General features: G+C 45.3%; 1 protein-coding gene across 4 annotated transcripts in view; it reads left to right on the forward strand.

Annotated features, from left to right (window-relative positions):
• ADCY7 (adenylate cyclase 7) overlaps positions 1-15,215 on the forward strand; it is a 1,256,803-nt gene that overhangs the window by 1,111,223 nt on the left and 130,365 nt on the right. For all 4 annotated transcript variants that reach the window (XM_069604769.1, XM_069604771.1, XM_069604772.1 and 1 more), the window contains 2 exons: positions 13,188-13,259; positions 13,381-13,550. In XM_069604769.1, coding sequence (XP_069460870.1) covers positions 13,188-13,259; positions 13,381-13,550 — 242 coding nt within the window. The remainder of the gene's footprint in view (positions 1-13,187; positions 13,260-13,380; positions 13,551-15,215) is intronic.

A 15,215-nucleotide genomic window follows, 5' to 3' on the forward strand; every position in this document is an offset into this window, starting at 1 on the left:
GAGAAGTTTAGGCACTATTTTCCCCAGATAGAATTTAAGTGCCGGAAGCACTGAAAACATTCCATACTTCCCATCAATTTTTTTCAGTGAGTTCCCAGGGCCAAGATCTTATCGGCGAGATTTCTCACAAGTAGTTTTTTGGTGGGTTTAGACTCGAAATGGAACCCCAGATAAATCTGAGAATCCGCTACTTCCAATGTATGCCCCTCCCTCCACCATTGTTGGTCAGAGTGCTTCCTTTTATTTGAGAATGTCAGAACTTTAATCTTGGCGCAATTGATCGATAAATTATTTGCCTTAGTGTAGTTAGAAAACACATCAATTTACCATGCGGGGTAAGGTCAAACAAAAGGAAATTGCCCACGTAGGAGACCCAGGTCAACCGCTGGTTATTCAGACTTGGGGATGCAAAAGTGGCTTATCAAGGCTATCTGCCGCATCAGAAGTGTATAAATTGAATAGGCAGGGTGCCAACATACACCCTTATCTGACTCCAGAAATTGTATTAATGGGTGAGGCTATGTCCCTCCTCCTATTTAGTCTGATCCTAATTTTAGACTGATCGTGGAGGGCAATAATCAGTCTAAGAAGGCCCATCAGTATGTTCCACCCAGACAGCTTCTTCCATAAGAGACTCCTGTTCACTGAGTCAAAGCCGTACATCAGCATCACTCGACATCATTCCAGAGGTTTCTCAGCAGTACCGATGGCTGACAGTACTCTTTTTTTTTCAAGTCTACAGCAGCCTCAACACCAAAGCACCGTGCCTACAATGAAGCTCAACATCACCGGAGCCTGTGGGACTTCAACAGTATAAGATATTGCACATCGTTCGGGGCTGACAGCGGGCAATGGATCTTGATCGAGAGGTATAGTCACATCTTTCACTGTTACTCGCAGGAACTCACCAGGATTTTTACAGTCATCCTCCACACTTCTGAGGGTCAAGGAGCAAAAAGAACTTGACTGCAAGGGAATAGACCTTCTATTCAGGACTAAACCGCCAGTATGCTACCATGGCTCGACTCCTGATGCTGATGGTCCTGCACGCCTCACATGGAAATCAGCGAGAGAGAATAACTAGACTGTATGCCATAACTAAAAAGTAAAACTTGCCGGTCAAATATCGAATCAGTGTTGTCTTTATGATGTATGCAATGACTCCTGAACGAAGGAACAGAAAAGAAAAGTGGGCCTAAATCGGTATCGGAAAGCAAAAATTAAGGGCAAGAAAAAATTAACCTCTACTTCAGAGGGGTAATGTGGGTCACATTGCCCTTCAAAGGTTTTCTCCGATGGGCTCAGTCCTCGAGCATGTTCTTCCTGGACACCCAGGGTCTGTAATGAGCGCCCCAAATAATTGAGACTGGCACTTCCATAAAGGAGTTCAAACCTTCCAGTTCAAGAAATATTTTTTATTGAACCGTTATATATTTTTTTAGCTGGTTGGTTTTACTCATCGTGGAGTTTGTTTTTCTATGAATTAAATCCTTTTGTGAGGGTTTTATATGGATGTGGGTTGAGGTTTTGGTTGTTCGTATAAAGTTTTAATTGTATAATATTTTGTAATCATTTGTATTTGTAGTATACGTTTTTTCTTTAATATTTTGTACAGTTCTCCAAAATCCAAAAGAAGAGGGTTTGCACTTGTTATGGAATTCTAAATACATAAACAAACCTGTTACTTAAAGCCTATGTTATGCCATAATTATTTTTGGCATTCGAATAATGAAACCTTGGTAAGACCTGTAATTTCATAACCCTGAGCCAAAGGTGTCTGCTTTAATTTCAGTCGTAGGTTTGGTAGGCGCCAATCGATGCAGGTTTCAAGGCATACTGCACCAAGCCTATATCCCTAGTGCCTTTTGGAAAGAAGGTGTGGTGGACTGTTAGCATGCCAGGAAAAGTTCCTACGGCAGTGGTATTCAAACTTTTGTATGCTGAGTGCCCCCTTAAGCAAAAGTATTGATTCCGCCCCCCAGCTATAACTGCTTATAATTTTGATTAAAAGCAGTCACTGTAATTTGCCCCTTCTCCTCCCCCTTGTACATCCTCGCGCTGCCCAAACGTTTCGGCAGTACATCTCTACCCATGGTTGATCTCTTAAAGGCATCCGTTTCCCCTCTGGTACCACTGCCCAGGGAGCCCTCTGGCTGATGGACCTGATGGCCTGCACTGTAGCGCAGCATCACTCAACATCATTCCAGAGGTTCCTCAGCCCCACAGTATGTATGCTGATGACTTTATACTTTTGTATATAACCCAAACAGGTCTACAAAAACTTAATGATTCTTTATGTCAAGTTACCAAAAGTAATGACTTAAGAATTAACCCTTCAAAAACAAAAATCACGAGATTCTCTAAACTGAGCAGGCTGAAACTAAAACGTCTGGAACGTTCAACACACTGGGTCTTCTTGATTGCCACAAGGCCAAACAAATCTTTGATCATCAGTTCCTTATGCAGGAAAGCGACTGTTGTAACTGTGCAAATGAACAAATAAACAGAAAATACAGTAGCTATTCATTGATGCCCTTTATAAAATTCTACCTTCCAAAACGTACCTATGGTCCTGACACAATGCATCAGCTGGAGCCTGACCACCTGGACACTGTGGAGGCCACCACATGAAGAAGAACCTTGTCTCTACCTAACTGTGTTCCAGTGGTGGTTTTACGTTTTGAGTTAGGCTTGCAATCATTGAAAGGGATGGTCCTGTGGAAACAGATGTTTTACTGCAACATTCTTCAACCCCCTCTAATTCACTCTCTATGGTCCTTCTGGATGACTCACTGGCAGACTCCGACGTTATTATACGCTCTTTGCAGATGAAATTTTTCAGATGAAATGCATTAAACTGCTTACAGAGTTAGAAGTAACCAATGATACACTCATATATAAGGTAATGTGATCAAATAGGGGGCAAAGACACCAAAGGGGGCCACCATTTACTGTTTTCCAGGGGTCTGCCATTAACAAACGGTGAACCCTTAGCACTACAACACACTGAACTTCATACAATCATATCCAATACTAGAGAGGTGTGCTGCCTATCTATGAAATGTATAGAATAAGAGACAGGTTGGCTCATTTGCTCTTCTGGTTAGCTTGGTCTGTCACTCAACCATCTCATAACTCACTTGTACCTAATGTTTAGGAGTTGTTTTTTGTATATTTCAAGAAACAGCATACATACCATCAATCTTAACTTAAAAAGGAGCTACCATGGTCTACAGGATTCTAATTTATTCTTCTTGGACATATGGTAAAAGACATGACTTAAAATCAAGCTCCGAAGACGTTGATTAGATCTGTGCTATCCAAAGCGTGCTATATTATGGCACTGCTCTTGGTGTAACAAAATGGTCTGGCTAAGCTCATATTATGGCGCTATGCCTGATTCGAAAAAGGTTGACCTGTGATTCTTACAGTGCCTAAAAATGGGGGAATTCGGCATGAGGCTCTTTATAAGAAAACAAATTATTATTATTTACCATAGCATAGACCATCTAAGTAGTCCAAAGTTTCCTGAAGATGGCAAGTGGCTCTATGAAATTAAAAATGAGAAAATAAACCTTTGGCTTAGACACCACCCAGACCTCGTCGTGCAACGAGGCTACAAGATCTGGTATTCCCCATTTGCAGGGCATAAACGACCCAAAAAATGTCCATTTACACTAAATCATTGATGTTTGCTTTCTGTCCAGTTACCCAGAAAAGTCCTATATTATACAAGCATTGACAAATCCAATAGTTTTGGCGTTTGAAGTTATTATTGCATTTTATATTTATAAGTAAGAAGGCATTAAATGCGTGGGCTCTACTTACCCTATAATTCCAAATACGTCCTCTAGTTACTGTCTGCAGACGCATAACAATAGTTCTATACTTTGTTTAAAGACTTCTTTACACAACAGTGTAGCAAAGTCGTTTAACAATTTGTATAACTAATGTTATGTGTCAGCAAACACTAATTTGCAGACATTTGTGGAACTTCTAAAGTAAGGCTGGCGATTTCAGGGGTTAGCTGGAGTGGTGGAGCAGAGACGAGATAAGGTAGGAGGGAGCAGGGTGACGTTTGACAGGAGGCAAGGGTGGGACTGTTAGGCATTTGTGAGCTAGGATTGATGGGTTGGTGGGCGTAGGCAGGTTTGAAGTAAGGAGTGTTGGTAGAGAGGCAGAGTTTGGGAAGAGGGATGAGGTTGAGTGAGACAGTGGGTGGGAGAATGGGAGAGTCAGCTAGTATGAGGGTAGAGAGAGGAGGGGAAGGTGTGTGGGCGGATAGAGGTAGAAAGGGGATTGGTGGGTGCAGGGTCAGAGAGCTAAGAGGATGTAGGTTTGGCCAGCGAGGGGCTGGTTGCTGGTAGATAGGGAGTGAGGACAGAGAGGGATGAGAGGGAGAGAGGAGGTGAGTGGCCAATGTGTGGGTGAAGGGGCAGAGTGGGGTGACGCACAAAACAGTGTTAAGAGTTTGGGGGCCAAACAAGGTGGTCATGGGTTTGGGGGGGGGCATAAGAGGGTCTGGCTGGTGGGGGAGAACTAAAGAGGGTCTGGCTGCTGGATGGGAGCACAAGAGGGTTGGGGTATTGGGGGTAGCACAAAAGGGGGTTGGGTGCTGGAGAGCACACAATAGAATTGGGGATTAGCACAAGAGGTTTGGGGTGCTGGGGGAGCACACAGGAAGTTTGAAGATAAACACAAGACATTAGGGTGCTTGGGGAGCACAAAGGAGGACTGGGGTTAAGGGTACACACAAGAGGCTCAGGGTTGTGAGGGAGCACAAAAGACGGTTATGGTGTGCAGAGGGGTTGGGAAAATACAAGAAAGTCAGAGTGTTCAGCGAGCACAAAAGAGGGTGCGAGTTGGGGGTAAGCACTAAAGAGGGTTGGGAAGAGAGTGAGGAAGAGATGGGCTTGAGAGGGTTAATGAGAGGGAAAGAGAAACAGCAAGAGAGAGAGATATGCTTACGGCTGAAAGGGAGAAAAAGGGAGAGAGATGGTAAGAGGGGGAGGAGAGAGAGGGGCTCAGAGAGTAGTTGTGAGTAAGCAGGAGAGGGCCACGGTGCTCGGGAAGCACAAAAGAGTGTTGGGGTTGAGAATAAGCACAAAAGAGGGTCATGGTGGTCTGGGAAGCTCAAAAGAGGGACTAGGTTGGGGGAAGCATAAGAGAGTCAGGGAGGTAGGGAGCACAAATGAGGATTGGGGTGTTTGGGGGTGCACAAACAAGGATCGGGGCATGAGAGCGCACAAAAGAGGGTTGGGGTAACCACAAAAGAGAGTGGGCATATGGGAAGCACAAACAGGATTGGGACAGGGGAGCAAAAGGGAGGGTTGGGAGGACACCGAGTGTGATGGACTCGAAATGGTTAGTGAGAGGGAGAGAGCGAGAGAGATGAGTAGTTGGGGGTAAGTACACAAGGGTCAAGGTACTGTAGGAGAACAAAATAGGGTCAGGGTATGAGGGTAAGCACAAAAGAGGGTCCAGGTGGTAGTGGGAGCACAAGCATGGATCGGGGGCTGGGCGAGCACAAAAGGGGGGTTTGGGTAATGGGCTGGATACAAAGAAAAGAGGAAAAAATGAGCTAGCAGCAAGAAAAGGGTGATCTGGGACTGGGCCGAGAAATGGGGTATAAAAGGGGACAGGGGCCAAGAAAAGGGGTGAAAAGGGGACTGGGGCCCAACAAAAGGGGGGCCGAGGGCCTGGGTGAAAAAGGTGGCAGAGCTGAGAAACGGGGTGAAAAATGGGCTGGTGTCTGAGAAAATCGGCTGGGGGTGAAAAGGAGGGCGGGGAGGCCAGGAAAAGGGGTGAAATGGTGCCTGGGGGCAGATAAAAGGAGTGAAACGGGTTCTGTGGGCAGAGAAAAGGGGTGAAAAAGGGGACTGGGACCAATAACACGGGTGAAAAGGGGACTGGTTGCCGAGAAAGGGGGGTGGGTGCAGAGAAAAGTGATCAAATGGTGGCAGAGGTGAGAAATGTGCTGCAAAAAGGGTCTGTTGCATGAGAAAATGGGCGAAAGAGAGGTCTGGTGGTCGAAAAAGGGGTGAAAAAGAGGCCTGGGGGCTGAGAAATGGGGGAAGCAGCAGGGGCTGAGAAAATGTTGGGGCCAAGAAAAAGGGTGAAAAAGAGGACCGGGCCAAGAAAAAGAGTGAAAAAGGCATCTGTGGATAACAAAAGGGGTGAAAAGAGGTGTGGAAGCCGAGAAAAGGAAGTAAAAAGGGGCTTGGGCAGAAAAAAGAGGGCTGGGGGCCATGAAAAGCTGTGAAATTGGGCTGGGGTGAGAAATTGGGAGCAAAAGGGGTCTGAGGCCTGAGAAAATGGGAGAAACATGGGCTTTGCCTGAAAAAACAGGCGAAAAAATGGGGCTGGCGACCGAGAAAATGTGTTAGAGCCAAGAAATGGGTTAAAAAGTGTCTTGAAGCTGAAAAAAGGGGCGGGGGGCAAGAAAACAGGTGAAAAGGGGAGCTGGTACCTGGGAAAAGGGCATGAAAATAGGTGCTTGGGGCCTGTAAAAAGAGGTGTAAAACACGGCTGTTGCAGAGAAAAGGAGTGAAAAGGGGTGCTCGAGACCAAGAAAAAGGCTGAAAAGGGTGTGGAGGCTGAGAAAGGGCTGAAATATGGTACTGGTGTGGCTGAGACAAAGCACTTACCTGGTCTACTCACCGGAGGGAGGGGGCTACCTCGCTTCCTTTCCCTCTGGCTAGGGATAAGGAGGAGGGAAGAAACAGGAGGCCATTTTAGGATCAGGCAAAACACCTCCCTGATTAATGCTCATAGGTATGGGCCTTTGCATGCCCATATTCGAACCCAGGAAAAGAAAGATCACTTCACTGCTAAAAGGGGTGAAAGCACTTGCTTTCCAAAGGGACTTGTGTTTGGCACAATCATTAAAATACATCCCTCTTTGCTTGAATGGCTGCAGGAGATCGAAATTAACACTTTGTGGTGCAGCAAATTCATGCCTGAGCATTGCCGGTTACCATGCTAACCAGATATGCTGATTCTCACCTTCCCTGCTTCAGTATTTTGTGTTAGCAATGCTTTGCCATATTGGTGGCGTTAGCGCCATCAAATGCGCCAAAACCAAAACATGGATGCATGGCTACCTTATAAGGCATGCCTGTCTTTTGCTTTATAAATTATATAATTTAGTTTGTGACAAAGGATATTACATCCCATTGTGGGTAAACAATGGTAGGAAACTTTTTTTTAATTCAATGCCCTGTTGTGAGGGTTTCTGTATGTGAATTGTTTTGATAACTTATGTCATGCCAAGCGTTTTTAATAAAGAAAAGGGTCAAACAAAAAAAGAAACTATTTTTTTTTTTTAAACGTGGGATATGGCTGTCGAATATGATATGACATATGATTGGATATGATATGGCATTTATTACGCACCTGTACAGAAGTGTTTCTAGGTGCGAAAATATTCAGGCCTTGAATGTTCATTCAATATTTTCAGAAAATACATGTTAATAATTTGTAGCAAAACAAAAGAGCTGATGGCTAGAAGGTTTAGAATACATCTTAACCTCTGGCATCGCTCCAGGCAACCCTCCAGACCATCGTTCTTCGCCTGCCAATCCATTACAAAAGGGGAAAGACCACATGCAAATCAGGGTTGGTCACACCCCCAAAGAGTCCAGCACAAATGCTCGGTCACATCCCGTGACCACAAGCATCATATTTTGTAGCAGCATAGACCATTGCTAAACAATATCTACTAATGATTGATCAAGTATACGCTCTGCAATTTCATGGTGCGAAGGCATGGAAATAGTTCTCATTAAAGTTACCCACAGGGCTTATTTTGGTTTCCTATGGGTTACCGCCCCAGTTCTAGTTACTGGAGTTTTGAACAAGCACCAACGTTGAGACGCTCAAGTTTAATAATACTAACTGTGCATCTTTCAACTTACGCATGTGTCTCTATTTCAATCTATTCCAAGCCAATAGTGACCGAACCAGCCCTTCCTGATGGCCGCTCAGTGTCTTTTTAGTTCTTGATTAACACCACCTATAAGCCAAAACTATTTATTTGGTGTGCATATATGAGGGCTATGTGATGTGAGAAAGATGTGATGAATCCAATGGAGTCATCACGGATCCCCCGGCGGTGAACACCTCCCATGTGGCCTGGGGACGGCAGCCACTACCTGATCCTTACCCTGGTGGCGGCTATATGAGCGAGGATCACACGGGAGGAGACAACTGTCATGACTTCATTAGATGAGACATGGTATCCCCCATTTGCCCATGAGAAACCCCCCTTATACTTGAATGGCCTATTGACATGTGTCTGTCCAGCGCACCCTTAGGAAAAATAGAGAAACCTTTTCCCAACACTCTTTTGGCCAAACTCCCATAGATTATCTGAAAAGTAAAAGCGCCCAGAAAACCTTTTTCAGTTATAATTCCCCTTCATATAGAACTAGTCCTTCATATTAAATCATTGATAGGGTTTCTCCAAGTACTGTGTATCAGTTGATATCAGTGGACTCCAATTCCCAGAACCACAGAGGTACTGAGACGAGAAGGATAAAGGAAATGATGCAGATCGGCAGGAGCCTCAAGCTCAATGAGCGTGCTAGTTGTTTTGGAAGAGCACCTGTGCACAGGACATTTAAAAATGGACACCAAACCATGAGAGAGAGCTCAGGAGAAGACGTTGCATCTCCTTGGAGCCTTGCGGAAGCTGGAAGCACGAGCCGGTGTGGTGGAACCAAGTGGCTCGCAGGCAAGGAAGGAAAGAGTCGTTGCAAGAGCAAGCAGGGCCACAGAAATACAAGGAACCATGAGACAATTTTTGGTGTGTTCGGCAGCTGGAGAAAGCGGCGTTACCCACACCAGAGCCTGAAGGCAAGCAAGCCTGCAGGAGCGGGCCATGGGAGAAGGCGGTGAGAAGTCAAGGCAGTACAGAGTGAAAGACGCTGCGTAAGGCTCATCAGGACCAGAGACACCACACAGAGCCAGACGATCAACCCAAGAAAAGTGGGGACCCTGGGGCATTTCAGCGACCGCGCCAGACACAATTTGAACTTTGTAATGCCCCAGGGACTTAAAGGATAATATTGTCTGTGAGTCAAAAAACAAATACAAATGCAACCCCTAAGAATATATAAGTACATGGAATGCTCATATGGGGAAAACAGAGAGTAAACATTGAAATCTCTAGAAACACTAAATCGAGGAAAAGATATATAATTGTGAATTTAAAGAGAGACTGCCAAACCTATATGGAAATAAGATGTCCTGGTAGGCGAGTAAACGAAGCAAAGTATATGAGCAGTCCTGTCAGGAGATTATACCAGGCAGTTGGAAGTGCTGGCAAAGAAGTATACACGGTAAGTGGCAGTGCATAACAAGTCTGGGCAGGAGAAAATACCAGGCAATTGCAAACCTACAAAGGAGTCCCAAGAAAGGACCGTGACTGTTGAACAAAGATTTTGGAGGTCAATAAGGAACTGTTGTTTATGAATCCTGGCAAGGGAGCTGTGAAGGCATCATGAAACGAGACACAGATAACAGACTTAAAGTTTGAAATCAGTATGGCTGAAGGCCTAACTTTCCCCATGCTAAGGTAAGATTTCCCTACATGAACGAAACTAAGGAATGTCAGGATTTAAAGGGTTCAACTTAAGTCTGTGTCCAAAACCTATACCTGCCCTCACAACTAAAGCTAATCAATGTGTAGGGATGTCAAAACCGAAAGAAATAGTGTTCAACTCAAAGTTCTGAGCTTCTTCCAGATCGCAGCTTTCTCTCAACTCCCCTTCCCCAAGTATAAGAAAGTTGCATGAAAAAGTCTCAAGATTACCTTTCTCCAGTTCAAGCTGATACAGTTCAAAACCAATCCTCAGGGTTCACGTCCCCACATTCCAAGCACCACATTTCAAAGAAAACAAAAAGGTCTTGAGGCTTTGTTCTCAAGACCACACATGTAGCTCCTCATGTCTGTGTTCCCTTCCCCAAAACTTAATTTCATCACAATGACTTTGGGTTTTCAACATTCAGGTCCCACTAGTCTAGGCGCAGTTGTAAGACCAAACGGTCCATCCATCACAGGTCACGCAACCAGGTTCCCGAATTCTCAGCCTCTTGGCTTTGATGTGTTCATTTGCAGTCTTCTGCTTTTGCTTATCAGCCTCTTGGCTCTGCCATTACTTGTCACACATCCTTTCCAGTCTTTGGCATTGTCACACTGCATTCATTCATCAAAGTTCGGGTGAAGGGTGTTTTGCTCACACCCACCTTCTTATGACTCTGTCAAGGTCATGCCCATTTTTGTAATTAATTTTCTCTGGGCATTTGGGTGATGCACTTTTATTGCTCTACCCATAAAGGTATTCATTCCATTCAACAATAAAAGGCTTTATTTAATGTTTTCATTCGATTCAGTATTCAATAAGCACTCATGGGGCTTAATTGTAAAGTTGCATTCAGTGCAGTATTCAATATGCATTGGTTTCGCTGTGTTTTAAAATTTCATTTCATTAGGTATTCAATAAACATTGTTTTCGCTTAATGTTTAACATTCCATCTCATTCGGTATTCAATAAGCATTGTTGTCGCTTAAATTTGAAGTTGCATTCAGTTCTGTATTCAATACACATTTGCAGAAGTGCCCGTGTATGCGTGCGTCCTCCCCGACAATCACTGGCTTGTGGCGTCTCCTGCTCCTCCTCTTGTGGCCCTCCGCGTTTCCTGTATCGCCGAAGCTGGAAAACTCACCCACTGGAACTCCGCTCAGCTGCCACAAGTCTATTTCTGCATACCGGCGAGCTGAATGCTTTGTTTTGGACAAAGGCGCTGCCCTTGTCTCTTGGTGCTCTCTCGCAGCTCTTGCTCCCAATCCTCTATAACGGAGACGCCCAGATCTGCAGTACTTGCATGGCCCACTGGCTACGGGCGGTGCAAGTCATCTGGGCAGTTTGCTGGCCTCCTGGCTACTCATCCAGTCCCACCATGGCTGCCTCCTCTGCGAGCCTGGTCCTTTGCTGGTCTCTTCCCACACAGGCCTCCCTCTTGCTCCTATGGTTTCTTTTGATACACCTGCAGCCCCATTGACAGGCTGCAAGTGTGGATCTCTAATGAGACTTGCCTGACCATAATTAAAGGGACATTACTGACCCTCATGGCTCCTTGTAGGTATCTTTCTCATCCAGTACTAAAGTAGTGAAAGAGTGTGGTGTTCATTACTTAGTTGCCTCTTCTTCGTCCCAGTACTGTCAATTGTCATCTGTGGGGAAATGAGGGGAGTAGCTTTATAATGACCCATAAAGGTTGGAGAAGGGTTTGGTTGATCCTCAATAGGATGAGGGGGATTCCATGTCTCTCGCAAGGGCTCCCCGCTCCTAGGTCCCAAGGACCCTCCACTCAGGTGATCCTCCCTTGCTTCTCCACCCCTAGGGTCTGGATCCAAGAGCAATGGCCTTTCCCTGGCCACCTGAGAAGAGGATACAAGGGACTCCAGAGTGAGCATACCCTCAGGTTTCTTACAGAGTATAACAGGTATTCATACGAAGTATAAGAAGCCCTGGTGAGGAAGTAGACCAGGCAATCATAAGAGTCATTGAGGTTGGTGAAGAATCCAGGGGAACTGAGTAAACCTCTGGAGCCAAAGCTTGTTACTGTTGGTGGATTTTATGTTAAGAAGGAACAGTTTTTGTTTACCTAACAGGTTTGTTATGGGCCAAGAAAAGACACACAGAAATGCAAGTCTAAGAGACACTAGCATCCCATTGAAGAATCCAGGGGAAGGGAGCAACCCTCTGGAACCAAGATACTCTTACCTTGGAGAACTTTTATGTTGGAGCTGTTCTTATTTTCATTTATGAACACTTTTTGCAAATACCAGGTTGAAGACATTTCCCTTATAACCTTATTATTTAGTTTGTAGTGTGAGGGTCAGGATAGAACATTTGGACACAAGGATGGCTTTTGATTTCTGACATCCGGACAAGGACAGTTCCTTTGTTTTTGGTTTTCAAGTAGGGTAATTCCTCTTAGAGTAGGGTGAGAGAGGCATTTCTCAACCTGTTTTTGTTAATAAAAGCCTTTAGCCAAAAACATGACGACTTTGTGCCCGGCTTTCATTTCTGACCCCTCACAAAGTACTGGCACTCTATGGGCATTGTTTGGTTATTTACCCACCATTGACAGCCCAGGTTTGTGTTATTCCACGACCTTCCCCTTCCTTCCCAAAATACATCATACTGGGATCTCTTTGAATTAGGTCTCTACATCTCTCCTGTGCTTTAAGTTGGATGAGGAATCAAGGGGGAGGTTCTAATAAGGGGGAGTAGCCTTGGTATGGGTGGAGTAATTGCTTTCCTCTTGACTTTGGCGGGAAGTGTGAACCAAGCAGAAGGCACATTTCTGTCATCATACCTGTACCCGTTTTCCCTTTTGTTTCTTAATCAGATGTGCCAACCCCATTAGGCAGCCCTTTCACACAAGGGAGCTGTGTTGGGGAAAAGGCTTCCTGTGGGGTTCAGCGCCTCCGATTAAGAATCAAAAGGGAAGTTGGGCGCACTGCTGTTATAACTTTTAATGCCACCTGCTTCTCCTTTTTTTTTTCTTAATCAGAAGTGCGACCCTTGCAGGTAGCCCTTTCACCCCATGGCTCTGTTGAGTAAAAGGGCTTCCTGAGGGAGTTGCGCCTATAGGGCTAGTGTGGAGCCCAGCTGAGCCTCAGCTTGTGAGCAGTATTTTGAAGAGTGCCAGGGCACTGTTTGAAAAGTTAGCCTTCCTAGTAGGCAGGCCAAAGGGCAAAAACCACCATTGCAGCTGGTGCTCGGCCTTTGTTGCCATTCTCTGCAGTAGGTAGCCAAAAAACCCAAATTGCCTTTGGTAATATTCTCAAAGCAGGGTGGCTGCACAGTGGCTGAGCCGTGTGTGTGTGTGAAGGATTTCCCCATTGCTGTTTGCAGTGACATTCGCCATTGAGTAAATTAGGTTCTGCTCCCAGTGCTGTCTGTCCAGAACATGTCATACGCATTGGTGTTCCCACACAAGCACAGTATTTATAAGAACGCAGTGTTTTTTTAAACTGTGGAATAAACTGAAATTTAATTGAGTTGAAAAAGGTGATGAAGACACTCCTGTTGATGATGCCGCTTTTGATTTGATATGGCCCTTTATCTTCATTGCCAATAATAATGCATTTGTTTTGTCTTTTTCCTCTCTAGCCACTGAACCAGAATCTTCAAAACTGTAATGGGTCAAGCATTGCAAACCACAGTGACTGCCAAAGCGTTCCTGTAAGTGAACAATCTCAAACTGAAGCACAAATCATACCACACATTTGCCTACAACAATAAGGAATTGTTTTTTCTGTTAACCTCATGCTGTGAGTTAACCCTCGTAACATGTCTTTTGCAGTATTATGTTTACAGCTGCTTACTGGGCTTTATCGCTTGCTCTGTGTTCCTTCGATTAAGCTTCGAACTCAAACTACTACTTCTGTCGGCTGCTTTCATCATTTACAACGTTGGCATCTTTCACACACATCAGAACCTGTTTAAGACTCATGACCCCCAAGGAAACACCAGGTGAGAAATAAGAGTGAATCTTCATGAATGTGTGTGTTTTGTCTGTTCAAATGTAATGTTAGTGGTTTTGCATAGCGCCCTTTTTCCACTCTTGTTCGCTTCGTTGCGCCTGGCTCTAAGGGATGTAATTTCACCAAAATGCAATGAGTAGCGGAAGTGACATCGCACGGCCCTTGAACTCTGCTGACATCACAGTAAGTGAAGTCATTTGACCCCACCCCCAAGTAACATCACAGTAAGTGATGGCACACGACCTTCAGGTGCGTCTAACACCTGTGTTTCCAGGTGCTCTAATTTCAGCCAGATATAAGAACAGAGGCACAGAGGGAGGGGAGATTTATGCAGGATCACACATTTGGGGAATGTCATTTTCCAGATTCAGCGTGGAGTTTGGCGGAAGCCCTTCACATTTAAGGGTCCTCCAAATCACGGGTTTGACTGCATTTACCCCCCATCTCTGAACTGGGGGTAAATGCGCTGGGAAATTCCTGATTTTCGGTGCAAATACCACACGGTAATACCGCCGACTGTAATTGCGCTGAAAATTCCCCATTGGGTCCAAAGGACCCAATGGGGAATGGGGAATTACCGTTAACGCCAAACCCATGATACGGCGCTAATAGCACTGGAGGGTTTGGCGGTAATGCTATTAGCCCGGGCGGTATCCCTGTGGTAATACCGCCAGGATACTGCCCAACTCGTGATGAGGCCTATATGTAAAACATACATAATGCAGTACTTGTAACGGGGTAACCAAAATCTCGAACGCAGGCCACAGCTAGTGTATGAAACATCTATAGATCAATGGACACGGACATACTCGTTATATGTGGCATTGATGTGTTAAGCTAAAAAAGCTCTGACCAGGGGAGAGGTGCGCTGTCTGTTTACCCAGCAGCAAAATGCTGCACGAACAAGGCCTGAAAATTAAATCATTGACCAGGATTTAGTATCAACAAAATTCGCTGGTTGTATATGTATATATGAGTCAGCTACCACTACGATAGAAGAAACCTATTGTGCGGGTGTAAGGTAAGGCCATCTGTCTCTGTGTGCATTTATCTTTAAGTTATGTGACAAGCAACCACATGTTGTCGCCCTCAACCCAGAGACAAACATAACACCTTTATATCCTAGGCTTTGATACATGACTCTTCAATCTTTTTTAATGGGGTGAGGTGTGGAGAGGGTGGGGGTGGACTTCCCTCAAGAGTGGGGCTTAAAGCATGTACGATTCTCCGAACTCTGTGTGTGGTGCGTTATTCAATGTCCACCCCAGCACCGGCCCGTGAATGAAGCTTCCACAAAGCCCTTTCCAAGAAAGAGTTTGAGTGCTGAGGGGTGGGTCCCTCCATGGCTCTCTCACTTCTGAGACTCTGTGTCCACTGCTTATTTTCTTAAACAGTGTTTGTACCAGAGCAGGGTCCTGGTTGAGTTTGCGGCCCCTCTCAACCATTCACATCCCACATGAATGCATTCAAGGTGAGCAGAGCCCAATCAGTGGCATAGCACAAAGTTGGGCCCCCCTCCGAGCCATTTGAGGCTCCCCCAAGCTCCTTAAAGCACAGGGCACGCCACACCCTGGGCTGGCCAGGACCACCACGTGTGCGCAATGTCCATGACGATAGTGCCGCTGCAGGGGCATGCACTACTCCAAGTGAAACA

This window comes from Ambystoma mexicanum, chromosome 1p, assembly GCF_040938575.1.
Source record: "Ambystoma mexicanum isolate Mex_15411 chromosome 1p, UKY_AmexF1_1, whole genome shotgun sequence".
NCBI lineage: Eukaryota > Metazoa > Chordata > Amphibia > Caudata > Ambystomatidae > Ambystoma > Ambystoma mexicanum.